The sequence below is a fragment of the Meles meles genome, chromosome 8 (genome assembly GCF_922984935.1).
Source record: "Meles meles chromosome 8, mMelMel3.1 paternal haplotype, whole genome shotgun sequence".
In the NCBI taxonomy this organism is placed as follows: domain Eukaryota; kingdom Metazoa; phylum Chordata; class Mammalia; order Carnivora; family Mustelidae; genus Meles; species Meles meles.
Genome location: NC_060073.1, coordinates 10,879,505 through 10,897,473, shown reverse-complemented (window position 1 = coordinate 10,897,473; position 17,969 = coordinate 10,879,505). Strand labels below are relative to the sequence as shown.

The 17,969-nt window shown below is 41.6% G+C and overlaps 1 protein-coding gene across 1 annotated transcript; it reads left to right on the top strand.

Annotated features, from left to right (window-relative positions):
- Positions 1-4,504: 4,504 nt before the first annotated feature.
- Positions 4,505-17,000, top strand: MS4A1 (membrane spanning 4-domains A1). Its single transcript, XM_046016243.1, has 7 exons — positions 4,505-4,572; positions 10,349-10,523; positions 10,964-11,083; positions 12,240-12,296; positions 13,051-13,287; positions 14,259-14,360; positions 15,214-17,000. The coding sequence occupies exons 2-7, from the start codon at positions 10,365-10,367 to the stop codon at positions 15,430-15,432; spliced, it is 894 nt and encodes a 297-aa protein (XP_045872199.1). The 5' UTR covers positions 4,505-4,572; positions 10,349-10,364; the 3' UTR covers positions 15,433-17,000.
- The last annotated feature ends 969 nt before the right edge of the window (positions 17,001-17,969 follow it).

The following is a 17,969-nucleotide window of genomic DNA, read 5'->3' as shown; positions in this document are numbered from 1 at the left end:
GAACCAAAGAGCACGGTGTGGAGTGACCAGGTCTATGACATCTCCTGCTGATTTCTCCAGGACACTACCTAGTGGCTCCTATACCATAGTCGTGTGCAAAAATCAGTTGGCTGGAAGAATGGCTTGGCCTACAGTTTTTGCACTGTTACTGCAAAATCATCAGTATGAGTCACTCATACCAACTAAAATAGTAACAAGGAGGGCATATATTAGTTAAAGCCACTATAACGTTCCAGGTACCATGTTAAGTGTTTTTTGTGTGTTACTCACCGAACCTCAGAAAAAGTCCAAGAGGTCAATTTTATTATTATACACGGTTCATGGACGAGGAAGCTGAAGCCTAGAGATGGTGAGCAAAGTGTCCCAGGTGACAAAGCCTACAATGGCAGAGCCATGATATCAACAGGCAAGTCTGGCTCTAGATTCCAGGGTCTTAATCCCTACAACAACATACCAATGTCTCTTAGACTCTGGGTCTCAGAACCCCTTTACACACAAAAAAATTATTGAAATTTCATGACACATTAATACAAGTAACTTTATTAACATCACTATTATTTTCTAAAATAAAAAAAAATATGAGTGTGACGAGTGGCACTGATACAGGTTTTTACAAATCTCTTTTTGTGGCTTACTTAACCTTCTTTTTATGTTTAGTTGTTTTTAGCTATTGTTTCTTTACAAACAAATGCAGACATCTAATGTATATGTGCTCCCCTGATGGCCAACACCACAACTGAGCATAACCATCAGCTCCAAAATTTTCTTGTGCTCTTTTGTGGGATTTTGCTTCTTTGTTTTTTGATGAGAACACTTAAATGAGATCTATCTTCTTAACATATTTTAAAGTGTACAATTCTGTATTAGTAACTAAGTACTCTGTTGTAGAGCAGCTCTCTAGAACTTACTCATCCTGCATAACAAAAACTTTATACCCATTGAAAAACAAAGGCCAATTTAACCTTACTGCACATTCGAATCACTGGAGGAAACTTAATAACCCCCCCACCACCCCCAAATGCACCAGATACCACCCTACAGCAATTAAATCAGAATATGGTGAGAGTTACAGAAAGGAGGGAGTGGAGGGATGGGGTAACTGGGTGATGGGTATTAAGGAGGACATGTACTGGGATGAGTACTGAGTGTTATATGCAAAATGAATCGTTAAACACTACAACAAAAACTTATGATGTACTATATGCTGGTTAATTGAACATAATAAAAACATAAAAATAAATTTTAAAAAAGAATGTGGTGAGAGCCTGGCATCAATAGTTTTTAAAGATCTCTAGGTGATTCCAATGCAGAGCTTCTCTCTAGTGTAACAGAAGGCGACTAGATTCTGGTGACTGCTTTTGCATGCAGTGTGATGTGATAGCTCATGTTCTGTAGCCTGTGGAGATGACTGCTGTAAACTTGTGGAAAGGGGAACTAACGTCTTGGTATTATTATAAGAGCTGTTTTGAGGTCACAGACACCCTAAGAGAGCCTCAAGGACTCTGGGAGATTCCCAGACCGCACAGGGAGACGGCTGCCGTACATTACATTTCCTTCTGCTGACTGAACCACCTGCTAAGTATTAGGGATCTTCCTTCTGTTATCCCAGCTGTCATGACTGCCCTCTGAGGTAGGTACATCCAGCCTGTGTCACAGACATGAAAACTGAAGCTCAGAGTGGTTGATTTTTCTGAGATCACAAAAGGTAGTCGGGATTTAGAACCAGGATTTGAGTCAACATGCATAACTCCAAATCTCATTATCCTGTGCTTCTTTTGGCATAGAAAACACTTAGCATATGCAAAGAGATAAACTATCAGGTTTTCATTTCTGCCATAAGTTGGAAGGAGAAAGGTCCATGGGTACATATGTGAGGGTAGGAGGCAGGGGAGTGAGATTCTAATGAAAAATATTTATTTAAAAAATTTTTTCCAGTGGAATTATGTTCTGATGAAAAAATCTGGCACCTGAGTGAGGCTGAGATGTGTGGGGATATTTAAGGGTGAGAATCCCCATCACCTAACAGTAAGGGCTTTTAAGTTAGACCTAGGTCTAAACGTTAGTTTTGTGATTTAAAGCTTAGTGGCTTTTTGCAAGTTATCTAACTTTTGTGCAAGTTATCTATCTAACTAAAATGCAATAATACCCACCTAATGGGTTTGCCAAGAGCCTTAAATGAAACGTGAACTAACTTAATCAGTGCCTGGAACTTAAAAATCACACAGTGAATGGTAGGTTTTCTCATACATGTAGAACTGAGGTTATCTTGCTTTCTAAACATCACTTTTTTTTTTATCACTTCTGTGGCCAGTTTCCCTCATTTCCTGATCATTAGTGCCCACAATTATAAAATGGAATCGATACTTAAGGTATTAAATGAACAGTGCTTGGCGCTGAAGTAGGCGCTCGACTCATTTTATTTGCCTGTTAAAAATTTAAAGTCGTCCCCTAGAACAAAGGGAGACCTCATAAAGTACACAGCTCTCCTGATACTGGAGAGCCTGGTAAGAATCATCTAGATGGAGAAAGAACTGGAGCAGAATCAGTCTCTCTCACAGCAACCAGAAAAACCAGCCCCACATTCAAGGGACATCTAGACCAGTGGCTGAGTAACGCAAGGATGCAAGTAATTATGAGGTAGAATGCAGTTTCCATCGGAGAAGCAAAATGTTCTAAACACCATAAACACACACAAAACCAAAACAACAACAAAGAGTGTTAGGAGGTAAGGGGAATAAAAGGAAGGCAAATATGAACTAAAAGTTTAGTAAATAAACTTTTGTGTACACTCTAAGAGATCATTGTCTGAAAGCAAGAGGGCCACGGGGTAATGACAAGAGGGGAGAGGAATTTTAAATGTGTAAATGTTTTACCTAATATCCTCAAATGTTACAGAGGAAAAAAAATATGGAACACAGGGAGTGACAAATCCAGACTGCAGTGGGGGTTTCAACACAATCAATCGATCCAAACCAGCAAAGACAGAGTGAAAGTTTGTTTGTTTATATAGACTCGAATTCAAGTTTATTCAGGCGGAATCACCCAAGAGCTACCTAACTGATCTCACTGGCACAAAAAACAGAGTAGCAAATACTCTGAGGCAGACTTGGAAAAACAGGGCCTACACAGAGAAAAGGATATGAAAACTCAGGTTGTGTGAGCCCAGTCCAAACCTCACTGATGCCAGGCATGTGCCAAATTTCCATGCCAACTACATTCCCGTGTCCACCCATCATCCCGGACTCCAACTTCAGGCCTCACAATCACCCACAGCTCAGATCTCCTGCAATTATCACCCCTGGCACCAACATTCAAGGACTCCAGCAGATGAACTGAAGCTTAAATAAATGGCAGATCTCGTGTTTCCACTCTTCTCTCTCTAAGATTTATGAGAGGTGACCGCATGCCTTTTACTCATGGATCCTTGATGACAGCAAGTCATCGGCTCTAACCCTCTAATCCAAACCGTTGTAGAGAGAAGCAGAGGGAGAAACAGAGAACAGAGTAAGGAGGTGGGTGAGAGAAAAGGTGGAAAGAGAGAGGGATAGAAGGAGGGGGGGAGAGGGGAAAGCTCTCATATTTCAGCTTTTTGGATTAGGCAAACAATTACCTAATTATAGTCTTGGGTCTCTAACGAAATAAAGGACAAGGAAATTAAAAGCAATGAAAAATCCAACATATGAACATAAAAGTTGTATGTGGTGGGGGCAGGGGAAACAATAACTTCGGGCAAAACTTTCTTTGATTCCTTTCCCAAATATTTACTCTTTCCTGGCTACTGGCTTCCTCCATTCCCTCACTTGATTCAGCAGTGGCATAGCTCCAGGCCAGACTGAAAAAGAGAGGGGACACAAGGAAACTAGACAGATGGAAGGAAAGGGCAGGTGTTGTAAGTAAAAGGGATACTTCAGTTTGTATCCCAAAACATGGAACTCTTGCCTCAAGCTTCTAAGGATGTAGTCTATGGCACCAAGGTATACTATTAGGTCATTTCTAGTAAATCCCACACAAGACATACATAGCTCCACTAGAACCTTAAGTGTGGGTAAATGTGGACAGTATTACCTACAACTCTCCCAAACGACTGGGCTTAATGATTCCTGAATCTCTCTGCTTGGATGCCTTCTTCCCACCTACTCACTATTAAAAGTGAAGTAAAAAGGTAAAAGTCCTAACAGCCCATCTTTAGAGAATTTCTAGAGCCCTTCTTGCCCTTGGGGACCCACCATCCACACCTGCTTATAGGGTGGAGGCTGCAAAGTTCTTCTAATTAAGGTAGCGTAAAGTACGCCAGGCAGTCCCCGGGGGTCTTTTTCAAGAAGTGAAACCTCCTGGTAAGGCAGAAACTTTTTTGTATATCCTTTGGCTCTGGTCAGTGTGCATTAAACCAAAGTGATTGGAGCAAAGGCCAAGGTAGCAGAAGCCACTGATTTCCTGTCACCTGGTATCTATGAGAGGCCCCAGACCTGCCTTATGTCACTCACCCCTGTGTATGTGAGACACCAGCAGTGGAAGTGAACTCAGCAGCAAGCATTAGAATCAGCTACGCGCCCGAAGGCCTTGGACACTCAGGTAAGGAACCAGTTTTCTTTGTTTAAGCGACTAAAAGGGAGGGAGTGATGGGTAAACGTTGGATGGTTTTGGAGACTAGAGATGCTCGGCTTTCACTCAAGGGTTTCCCTGGTCAGGTTTTTCTGGTATTGTCACAATCTGAGGAGGGGTACCAGGGCTTGCTGCCCACCCACTCCCTTAACCACTCCCTCTCTCAAGAGAGAGCCTGGTCAATGAACTAGGAACAAGTCTACAAAAACAGCAGATTGCAGCATGTAGACAAGAGCGTGGTTACTGAGCTCCTGGGCTCAAATGGAGCTCCACCACCTATAAGCCTATAGCAAGTTACAAACCTCTACCTTCCTTGGTTTGCTCACTTATAAGATGGGAGCAATGGTATTACCCACTGCTTTATATAAGATTAAATGAGCTAAAATCCTAAATATCTCAGAACCACCTGGTTATAAGGAACACAATCAGCCATGGCTACCATGAAAATATTTCAGCTTCTCTTGTTTTGAATGCCTTTGTCTCCAAAGATACCCTGCTAGATGTGAACACCCTGAGATGTTCTTAAACATCACAGAGTAACATTTTCTGGAGGGCACTGGGGGGCCATCAAACTCAACACAAAAATCCTGCCTCAAATCCATCACAAAAGTCTACGGTGAGAGTGGGCACGGCAGACGAGGAAGATTTAAGGAAGGGCCACAAAGATGAGTTTTAGCCACGTCATTATTGTTTCTTAAAACCAGAATATAATGTTATTGCCTTTCCCATTTCCCACAAAATGGCTTGATCTCACAGTTCATCAAGTGAGATGAAATGATCACCTTTTGGTCCAGCATCTGAGCATTTATGTGAAAATCTTCCCTGAGGAAAAAGCTCAGTTTAACATTTATTGAGCTCACAGTACACACAGGAAACAGGTTCTCTATCTAACCCTAGCAGGACGTATGTTAAGAAATGTACACTCCATTAGAGGCGTTACAGTATTAGCTCACGAGAAAGAAAACAGTTGGTAACAAGGAAGGAGTGCAGAGAGCTGGGGGCTGTGCAGAAGTCATGCCTGGCAGTCTCAGGTGATGTGTCTCATGGGGAGTTTGGCCATGGAGGGGCTGGAGGGGAGCATTTCAATGTGGACAGGGTTCCAAGAAGAAAGCTGGAGATGTGTCTGGATCAGTGGTTCCAGCAGGGAGCGATGGGGGGGCAGCTTCAGAAGGGTTGTAGAGCTGCACCATGAAGGCCATGGGGGGCCATGTACAGGTTTCCCCAGGAGGCAGTCACAGCCCAGACAAAGAGTTCAAGCTCAGGACGAGCAGGCCTTCAAGTGATGATTCAGGGCCGGATCTAGCATCCCTACAGAAGATGAATCAGACAAGAGAAAGACCAAAGGCAAAAGAGTAGGATTTGGGGGCTAAACCAGGAAAGGAAATGAGACTCAAACTCATGGGGTGACATTGGACATAGAAAATGGTCCACACACAAGATAAGATACTCTACAGAGGAAGAAGCGGCAGGAGTTGGCCACTGACTGAACATGGAGATGAAGGAGCTGGAGAGAAACATGGCTCCTGCTTTTTACACTGGGGGACAGGGGAACAGAAGTAAAGCCATCTGAGCGGTCATGCCGGAGGAAAGACCACAGACTCTGCAGCACAGGCCTCGGACAGAGTGGCCTCACCAAAGTGGCTCTGGCAGCAGCCGGCAGTGAAGCCCTGGGAGCAAGTGGGTGGTGAGGAACTAGAGGAACAGAGTGGAACGAGGAGCTTGGAAGAAGGGGGCGGTAAGGTGGGGACTAGGCAGTGGCTGGGGACATTGCCAGATTGAAGGAAGAGGCTTTGGGAATGGGGACACTGCAGCACATTTTAACCATCCACAGGTTTCCAATAATAATCATTATTGTTTATTTAGTACATTATAAATTGCAAATCATCTCATGTTCTCAAACATCCTTTGAATAGTGAGATGACAAAAGCGGCGAGCATCAGAGCCGGGACGAGCACTTTCTTTGGTACAGTACCACAAATAAAGACTGAAGATACAAGAACCACTTTCTCTGAAGGACTGACGTCCTGGTGGAAGGCGTTGGGCTGAGGAGCACAGGCAGAGGGAAAGGAAGTCAGAACATGCTTCTGCAGAGATAATACATGCACGAGGCCAGAAAGGATAAAAATGCAGAACTATTTTGAGTGACAAAGGAGGAAGTTGAGGTGACAAAATCTATGCAGCTTTGAACTTCTCATTAAATGATGTAATTAGTGGACCTAAAAGTCATATTTGAACCAAAACCCATAAAAGCTGTGAGATTTTCAGCAGCGGATGCACACAGAAATAGTGGTGCCTTTTAAAAACCAAAAAAAGATTTGCAGAAGTCACTGTGATAAAATGGGGTAGTGTCTGATCAGCTGAACCCGGATGGTAATATAGCTCAGTGAAAACAAAACCCGACTGTGATCACATTTTGACCAATGTGCCCAGTAACCCCTGCTAATGTACCAACTAGGCTTGAGCTCAACTGTGTGTTGGGCATTGTTCAAGTCACTGTGAACAGTAAAAAATAATGATAGGGCAAAGCTGCAGGAATCTATGATATCCTCAGGAGTCCATGCTCTAACTTTATATATTCCCATACAGTAAAAATTTCATTACCTAGTCTACAATGCCATGGCATAAAAATATGTGTATATTTTTTTAAAGATTTTATTTATTTATTTGACAGACAGAGATCACAAATAGGCGGGGGGGGGGGGGGGAAGCAGGCTCCCTGCTGAGCAGAAAACCTGATGTGGGGCTCGATTCCAGGACCCTGGGATCATGACCTGAGTCGAAGGCAGAGGCTTTAACCCACTGAGCCAAACAGGCGCCCCAAAATATGTGTATATTTTAGGATATGATTTCCATGAAAAATGAGGTAGCATATCGAAATGGGTATGTTTGTGTTTATAAAATATTTTACAGTAATATGCGTTGAAGCCTTCATAGATGTAGAGTTGCCATAGTGAGACATCAATTTTAAACAGCAAAATAAAATATTTCTCCCCTATGGTCATGCTGCCACTAGCCACTGCAGACACACCCCAGTAGGACCTGCTTTTATAGGAACTTTATCTCACCAATAATACAGACATAGCCTCAGGCAGTTGAAAAATAAGGAGAAATTAAAACAACGCTAATCCAGTCATATCCTTCTGTCCAGAGAATAGATGACCTTTGCTCTTGAAGTTGTCATCACTTAAAAAGAGCCCTCTGGAGAGGAGGGTGGGGACTCCAGCTTATTCCCTTCCTACCCATGGGAAAATTAACCTCTCTGGGCCTGCACTTCCCCATCTGCAGAAAAGACAAATGCCTACTTAGTAAGGCAGGTGTTGGGTGGCCTGGCACTAGATGCAAGACATCCCAGGCATGCAGAGCGTGCTCAGTCAACTGCTGAACTACGTAGTCTGGCCACAAGGCAGCAGAAAGAGCACAGCAGAAAGAGCACAGCCTCAGAGCCACGGTGACTGCCTCCTGGTTCAGCTGTCACTGAGTGCAAAGTCGGCAACAGACCACAGCCCATCCCTGGGCGGCAGCTTCCTCATTTGTCAAATGAACAGAATGGTTTCTGAGGTTCTAACCAGCTGCAAAAACTCTGCCTGGTGATAAGAATCAGTCTGTAAACTTCATCATGGGCTATATTAATACATTCCTTTTCGTCAGTGATCTTGTTGGATGGTTTGTGGTGCAAAGCACCAAAACCTCCAAGACCACATGACACCTGATAATTGAGAGGTCTTTGAAGCAAAAGAAAGTGCAAAGCACGCAGTCGAAGACCCCTTTCTTCCCTCCAGCCCATGGTCCTGACTAATATTCCGTTTTCAATTGCTTTCTAGGCATTCAAATAACACATCCATCGGAAGAGGGGAGAGGCTCCTAAGTGAAGGGCTGTACCTGTGTTCTGCACAGGGTCCAAAGCAGCCACAGAAACCTCGTTAGATAGGTCCAAGCCCTCAGTCTCAGTCTCTAGGAGTCACATAACTGGGAACAAGTGACCTAACTATTCCATGTCCGTGTCACCTTTTCTACAAAATAGAAGCAACAATTCATCCCTTGTCCACTCTGTGAGGCTTAAATGAACTCCAGATATGAAATCTTTGTCATTATAAAGTGGGTGCAAACATGAGGCCTGGGCGACTCCCAGGCCCCTGTTCCACAGCACACCTGCAGGCAGCCAGCTGGGTGTGACTTCAACAGGATAAGCAGGGAGGACGGACAGTCTTGGTCTCCAAAGCCCTTTACATGACTTAGAGCTGACAAGATGACACCAAAGATATGTCCTTAAAGAGAGATTCCCAGGGCCCAGGAAAGACCCAATAGAATTCATGTAAGTAATTGACATAAACAAATAAATGCCAAAGGGAAGCACAAGATGAAAAAAGTTGAACAGTCTTACAACATGAGAACTGGGAAGAGTCTTGGTCATAATCACTAACTTCAGAAATGAATAACAATGAATTCTAAGAACAGACCGCACTTCCTACTTTCTCCCCCTGTACGAGGCACTTTCATATGCGAACTTCCTTATTTCTCACAACGTGTCTGTGACAAGGGTAATGGGTCTCATTTTTCCAATGGGAAAAACAGAAACCAGTGCTCCTAAAGGCAGTAATACTAAGAACTAGCAGAGCAACAAAACAGGTAATAATTATTCAGACTTGGGTGGTTTACATACATTTATTTCCTCCACAATGTGAAGAACTACTCAATCCACATAACAAGAGGGATAAGGTCTCTGCTTTGATGGAATTTATATTCTAGTGGGGAGAGACTGCCAATAAACAAGCAAGCAAACAATCGAAGGGATTCCCCATAGTGGTAAGTGCCAAGAAGCAAAAAACTGGGATGCTGTGTAAGATCACTGTGGACTGAGAATTCGAGCAACATCTTCTGAGGAGTTGACATTTGAGCTACCCCTGAAGAAGACATTAGCCACGCACAGACCATCAGTCCATTTAAGTATTACGGAAAACCCTATTCTATAAGACAAGAATTATTATGCCCATTTTAGAGCTGAAAACCTTGAGGCCCAGAGAATTCAAAGAACTTGCCTGTAGTTTCACAGCAAATAGCATAATCACAACTTCAACCTCGGCAACCCATTTCAGGAGGCTACAGTCTTTTCTCCGTGTGTGTGTGTGTTTTATTAATTTCTTTTCAGCGTAACAGAATTCGTTGTTTATGTGCCACACCCAGTGCAAATTAGGAGGCTACAGTCTTAATATACAACCTTGGAGAGCCTCCTTAAAGTGGTTTACTTGAGGTTGCAGAGTTGGTGGCAGAAGAAGACTAGAATCAGCTCCTACGGACCCTAAGGATGGTCCTTACTATACTCCTTCATGATGCCAATGGACAAAAGCAGATAAGCAAAAGGATAAGGGCAAGTCAATGATGAAATACATTTTCCAATATGAGGGTGTAAAAAAAGCATCCAGAGATGTGAGACATACAGGACATGCAGACAGATGAGCATGATTTCTCTACAGTGATAAAGTGTGCCCCAAACATCATTGTCAAGAATCCTGGCAGGGATCCCTGGGCCTACAGGTCTTTACCTGAGATGCCCCTCAGATCCTATCTTCAAACATAATAGTAGGCTTTGCCTCAGACCCAAAGCCACTGGGAAGACGCCCTGTCTTCCCTCAATGACACTCATGGAAAGAATATGGAGAAAAGTATTCAGGTGCATGAGACAAGATCAAAGACTGCTGAAAATCCCATTCTCTCTCTCTCCCCCCATTTTATTATGTTTTATTTTTAGGAATTCTGAGGGTGAAATGACAACATCCAGAAATTCAATGAGTGGAACTTTCCAAGCAGATCCTATGAAAGGCCCTACTGCCATGCATCCTGTTCAAAAAATAATTCCCAAAAGGATGACTTCAGTGGTGGGCCCTACGCAAAACTTCTTCATGAGGGAATCTAAAACACTGGGGGTAAGTCAGCTGCACTCAGTTCTGTAACCCAGAGACTCTCTGGCCTACAAAAGCAGATGCTGTAGGCCAGGTAGAGAATGCAACCCAACTAAAAAGTATTTGACCCAACCCAAGGTGTTCTTTATATCTGACACAATGTGCCAAATCAGGGATGTGCAGAGAAGTGACCACAGTGATCTATCTCCTTTTGACTTTGTGGTTTGCATATTTAGGGGTTTCCCACCCAAGTTTATCACCAGCATCCCAGACATATTCTCCTTGGAAATGACCCAGGTAGTGGGTAAAGTGGATCTGAACAACAAAAGGTCTTGGCACCTTCGCCACTTCCTTTAGACATTTTATGCAATCCCAAGTCAGGAGCCAGGGCTTCCTGCCTTACCTTTGTTTTCTGACTTGGTGATGACTTCAGTTCATCATCAGTGCCCCCATTCTCTCTCCAGGCTGTCCAGATTATGAATGGGCTCTTCCACCTTGCCCTAGGTGGCCTCCTGATGATTCACACAGATGTCTATGCACCTATCTGTATAACTGTGTGGTACCCTCTCTGGGGAGGCATTATGGTGAGTAAAAACTAAAAACCATTTGGGAAGTGATGCAGACAAAAAGGTTAAGGAAAGTATATGGCTGGAAAATGGGTTATGAGGCTAAAGTAATTTGGTGGCAAGAGAGGTTGACTAAACTGAGCATGAATCCCATTGAAAGTCAGTGATCACACTTCATGGGAATTCAGAGAGAGATGCCCTACCAGGATCTACACAGGGAAGGAAGATTGTCCAAAGTTGGACTCTCTAAAGTCAATATGGAGATGAGGGAGAAGGCACTAAACATTTGGACTGTATAGTATGGTGTTTCAGAAAGCAGGAAAGCACAGGGACATTCCATTTCCTCCCATCTGGTCCTTCCTCCTACAATTCTGTGTAGTTATCATCACAGATGGTAAAATCAGTCTCATCCCAGATGAATCTCCTATGGCTTAACAGCAGAGCAGCAATTCTTATGGCCATTTCATGTACATGTTTTCTGAGCTTGTAACCTTGTCTGGGTGTGTTATGGGGCAGCCATGTTTATACCATCATTACACTTCCATAGTTACTTCTACAAAGATATGCCCAGGACTGAAATTTTCAGAACAAAGAGAGATCAATTAAAACAAGAGTTTCCTCCATTTTATGGCCTGCACGGTAGACAGAAGGATGAGAAATAATTGCCATCATTCCGGTAGCAGCCAACGTTTTCACAGAGTGCCTATGGCCTTTAGGCCAAGTCTTTCCTTCCATACCGATTCACTCCTCATCGGCATCAAACTCACTTAAACCACTGTAAACTCCAAGGAGAAATTCCACAATTTTTTTTTAAAAAGGCCAAAAATAAAAATAAAACTACCAAATTCACAGTTGTTAGTATTCATTGACCTGAAAGTGTGAGTTTTGCCTCTGGTCTTACTTTATTCCTAGTCACAGCTCCCCCCAGTTAGTTGAATAAAAGGCATAGAATGAACACAGTTGAGCATGAATAAAGGAGAAATGTGACTGCTGAAAAATGAATGAACACTATAAAAATGGCTGGACAGTTTAATGAAGGTGGGTGGAAATGCGGATAGCTTTTTTACAACCAGTTCTCAATGTGAAAAGTGACCTCCCTCTCTGCCTCTCTCCCTCTCTGCCTCTTCTCCCATGTTGCCCATGCCTTCCCCACCCACCATGTCTTTTTTCACAGTTTATCATTTCTGGATCACTCCTGGCTGCAGCGGACAAAAACCCCAGGCAGAGTTTGGCAAGTAATCGTATATCCTTCTTTCCCCACATCAGAGAAATACCTACTTTCTCAATGGAAAACAAAAAACCCATAAAGACCTTTGGGATCAACCCATAAAGACCTTTGGGATCAAAGTAGTACTGTGTTCTATCTCAGTCCCCAAAGCAAAAGAAAACTGCTGGGATGTTATTCATGATAAACCTGGAAATGAGACCTACGCAACCTGTGTCAGCAGGGAGTTGGTGGCACTGTTTGTTTCCACTTGTTGGTACAGACCCAGAGGGCTCTATCTGCTCCTTCCCTCCCTACATCCACAGAACCATCTCACTTCATGTGATGGAAGGACCTCCTTCCCTCTCTTCCCTCTGCCATCCTATGCAGACAGATATAATCTGAGTACTACTTATATTCACTTACTCAACCAATATTTACTGAATGCCTACTAGGATGTTGGCAGTGGCGGTGAAAGGAAGTTCAAAGGTACAAAATAAAAGAATTTAGGATGAATCCTAGAATTTTCTCTCGATAAACTGATTGGATGTGAAGGGGTAAAAGGAGATGAGGAAGTCCAAGGAAGGAACGTGAGTTACAGATGGAAGATTGTCACATCACAGTGACAAGGACACTAAAACCACTGAGATAAGTGTGGTTTAGTATGATTTAAGTGTACCGCCTTTCTGAGTCAGAGGAATGGGATCTAGAATTCCTTCCTAGATTTGACAGCCCAAATGAAATCAAACCCCATTAACAAATTTTCATGTCTCCATTTCAGGCCAAAGGGAAAATGATCATGAACTCATTGAGCCTCTTTGCTGCTATTTCTGGGATAATCTTTTTGATAATGGACATATTTAATATTACCATTTCCCATTTTTTTAAAATGGAGAACTTGAATCTTACTAAAGTTACCATGCCATATATTAACATACACAACTGTGAACCGGCTAATCCCGCTGAGAAAAACTCTCTGTCTGTACAATATTGTGACAGCATACGATCTGTTTTCTTGGTAAGTAGGAAATCGGGTTTCTTTCTTTTTTCTTTTTTAAATGTGCTAAGTGGTTTTTGTTTGTTTTAATTTTATTTATTTATTTGACAGAGAGCGAAAGAGAGGGAGAGTACAAGCAGGCAGAGTAGCAGGCAGAGGGAGAGGGAGAAGCAGGCTCCTTGCTGAGCAAGGAGCCTGACATAGGGCTCAATCCAGGACCCTGGGATCATGACCGGAGCCGAAGGCAGTTCTTAACCAACTGAGCCACCCAGGTGCCCCAGAAATCAGGTTTCTTTTCAGGGAAGAGGTTTAGCCTTTTTATTCCAAGTATCTGCTACTTACTGTCTATACAGCTTTTGGGCAAGAATTTTAACCACATTCTGCCTCAGTTTCTTCAGCTGTAATATGGGGAAATTAACAGTAAAACAGTAGGGCTGTTTTGAGTAATAAGTTAACATACACAAAACCCTTAAAATTGGTACACAGAAAGTGCTATGTGTTTACTCTAACAATTATTATTATTATTATTACTAGTTAATTATTAAGATGATTAAGATGATTAAGATGAACACTGAAGAAGTACCTAAGTTATTATGAACATCTTTTGCCTCCATGAGTTTTTAGTGTAGAGTTTGAAGGGGGAAAATGCATCTTCCAAGTATAGAAAGGTTTCCTTCGTCGTGATACCACCAAGCAGGATACAACTTAATTTGGGATTCAGTGATTAATTCTTCCTACGTAGAATGGATTCTTCAACCAATTATCGCTGCCTTATTTTCTATCAGCAACATGCGTTAACAATCTGTGGCATGCCAGCTCCTGTGCTAATGGGTTAGGGTTATAAAGATACTCGTAGTTCTCAAGGTCGCTCATTACTCACCTAAAGAACTGACCTTTTAATCATTTAACCTTAGTGAACAGTAATTGAGCACCAATCATATTCCTTATTTCATTATTATACTTCTGCTCTCGTTTTTTCTGTCCTTCTTCAGGGCATTTTTGCCGTGATGGTGATCTTTACCTTCTTCCAGAAACTTGTGACAGCTGGCATTGTTGAGAATGAATGGAAAAACCTGTGCTCCAAACCTAAATCTGTAAGTAGTAGCCACCCTGTCCACTAACACCCTCTAGGAAATCATGTCTACAAAAAAATGATTTATGGAGAATGTGATCTAATATAACTTTGAGACTAGGAGCTTCATGAAAAATGGTCTTGGCAGATTTCTGGAAAGAAGAAAACACCTGATGAGGCAGAAGTGTCTTGAAATTTGAAATAAGTCTAAAGGTTAGACAGAGGATACAGTCCTCTAATACGTGCACTTACTAACCTTGAGTTCTGCTTACTCCACACACCCATCTTGACTTAATGATTCCACACTTAATGTGTAAAAATGGGATGGCTCAAGGTTGAAGGCTGATAAAAGCACTGGTTCTTCACTTCATTTCTCAGTATTCCCTCCCCCGCACTTGCACCTTTTCATCAAATCCCATTTCCAAAACAATGGTTCAAAGAGGCTCCACAATTGGGAGAGATGACTATCCCAGTGACAGATGATTTTCAACTGCTTTGAACCACAGAATGTTAGATTAAAATTTAGAAATCATAGTTCCTTCATTTTACAGATGAGAAAAACAGATTTGAGAGAAAACAACCTTCCCAAGGTTAGAGCCAATAAAGGCAAATCAAAACTAGAATCTAAATTCCTCCGTTCCTGCAGTGTTCTTTCCCAAATACTGTGTGATCATTCTAGGCAAAGTGACAAATATCTCCTGACCTTGAAGATGAGCTTTGATCCCCTGGGAAATCAGTCCTGGTATTTGGTGGCATGTAGGAAATAACACAAACAGCATAAAAACCAGGAGGTGTTTGACAAATGTTCCTAGAGTTTGTTGACAAATGTGCCAATGGTAAAGGTCAAGAAACATTTGTTTAATTTTGTGTCCTAGGATGTAGTTGTCCTGTTAGCTGCTGAAGAAAAAAAAGAACAGCCAATTGAAACAACAGAAGACATGGTGGAGTTAACCGAAGTATCTTCCCAACCAAAGAATGAAGAAGAGATTGAAATTATTCCTGTCCAAGAAGAAGAAGAGGAAATGGAAATAAACTTTTCAGAACTTCCCCAGGATCAGGAACCTTCACCAATAGAAAATGACAGCATTCCTTAAATGATTTTTTTTTTTCTGTTTGCTTTTCTTAGGCATTAGAAACTAGTGTTCATAGCTTCCAAGAGACATAGCCACCCCTACTTCCTGAGGCCTTCTGCAAGTATCCTCCATCTGTCTCTCTGGTCTTTGCATGGAATGACCACAGCTCACACTCGCACTCTCTCTCTCTCTATCATGCAGAGAATACAACCATTGCTGGCGACTGTGCCGGCATGTTTCCTGTTTGGGGCAGCTTACTTACATTACAACAAGGTAGGCTAGGTGTTATATACCACATGATTTCTCACTAGCCTTTTCCTTGGATAAGGCTTTGTAGTAGTGGTCAGTGTGGTAATTCCATCTCTGCCCCTAATGAGAAAGATAAATGTGGGCTCCAGGCCATCCTGAAACTATTTTTAATTCCTTCCACATCTACCTATTTTGTGGAGTCTCTTTTACTCTTAAGGAAAGTAAAAAAAATAGTAATAATGAGGGGCATTAAGGATCTATTCTATCTTTCTATGGGGCTGACACTGTCCACTGTTCTTAGAGTGTCCACACCCCATCAGGGAAGCTCTAAGTGGCCAAAACCCAACCCCTTCTTTGTACAAACAGCACAGCTTATAAATGGACATGTCTGTATCTGTCTTAACTTTTCCTAACTCCTGTTCTAGGCTCATGGTTGCACTGTCTACCTACCTGTTCTAGGCTCTTGGTTGCACTACCTTCAGCCTATAGGCAAGGGAAGAAAGAATCAAAAATGCCATAACGAGTACCCAAATCTTAAATGATAATCAACAGTTGTATTTTAAAGTAATTTCTAGTTCACAAAGTAGGTTATCAAATAATTACTTTTGATATTCCATAATCAAGGGAAAAAAGACCCTATCCATATTTTACAAATAATTCAAAAAGGCTAATTTATAAAAAAAAAAGTAAAAGTAATCTGTCAGTGGTCACAGCTAGTTTTGAGAGCCTTCTTTCATACCCAGATCTTCTCACTCAAATCCCATGATGTTTGCAATAAGCAAACTGCCTGCATAAACTACTTGAGCAAAGTCAACAGGTTTTAATGAGCACCTGCTCTCTAACCAGCACAAAATAGGTGTTGAGAGAGACACAGAGTCAGGAATCCAGTCTTACTCCTTGGGGATAAAAAGACTTAGATGTTCACAATATTTGGGAAACTACTTACATCATTAATATATACTTAGCTGTTAGTAAGTAATCTTACATAATACAGACACTAAGTGCTACGGACATTCTCAATAAAGATCATGCTTGAAAATAATATAATCAGTTATGATGCCAAATCTCAGGCAATAGCTACCCCACTTCTCAATTCCTGTTTATATTCAGACATACTAGTGCCCTACATAGAAAGAATGTTACTATGCTCTATCACTTACATTTGAGCATTTTCTGTATGTTAAGCGCCGCCAGATACCGGCAGATACATAAACAAAGTAATCTCCACTCCTTGTGATATTTCTACTTTTTTTAGGGACCACCAATAGAAGGTATTTACTGTGATTAGAAAAAAAAGAAATGAGACATTTCTCTATGGAAAGTCCTCAAAATTAGCTTTAAATAAATAAAACTATATTAGTGTTCTTGTCTGAAACTGTGATTCCAATACGGTGTTTACCCAGTCTTCTCCGTTCTTGTAACGTCAGCCCATGAGCGAAGCTCCTATAGCTTTAAATTCATATTCACGTAAACTCAATCTGAGTTTGAACTATGTGATGTCAGGACATCAACTATTTATGCCAGGGTATTTTCACACACACAGATTCCTGAGGAAATTTTTCATGGAAAATTTAATAACTGAGTAACAGATTTCTCCCACTTGGCACTCCAGAATGCGGCTAACGTATGAGGCAGGCACTCTCGCCTTGAACTAGAAGAAAGGGACAAGAGCAGTGGCAGCCCAGAGGAAAACAATTAATGAGAAAACCTTCAAAGAAGACAAGATCTCACCTCTATCTTACTTTCCCCACTTCTGAAATATATATGAGAATCCCTCTCCGAATCCATTATGTCTTTAATATTTTTATTCAAGTATAATTATTAGCATACTGTGTTATGTTAGCTATTTATTCATTTTTATACTCTCAAATAATTATTTTTATGGACTTCCTGTAACTCCTTATGAGACAACACTAACATCTATTGTTAAAGAAGAATGAAAGTAATTGCTAGGATTTCTCCCCAATTAACCCTCTTGGCAATTTGTTCCTAATGGGATGACTGACCATCCCAGTCTATCTGGGACTGAAGGAAGGACTTCCTGAGATGCAGAACTCTCAGTGCTGAAACCCAGATAGTCAGAGGCAAACCAGGTTGGTCACCCCAGTTCACAGTAATACATAATTGTACCTAGTTGCGATCAGTATAAAATCTGCTTTTTATACTTAGTATTATATCACACATATTTTTCCTTATTGATATATAATTTTCATAAGTTATTTTTAGTTGCAACTTAGTACTTCATTGAGTCCATACAGAATAAGTGAATATTCCTCTATAATTGGGTACTAAGGGCCTTTTTAAATTTT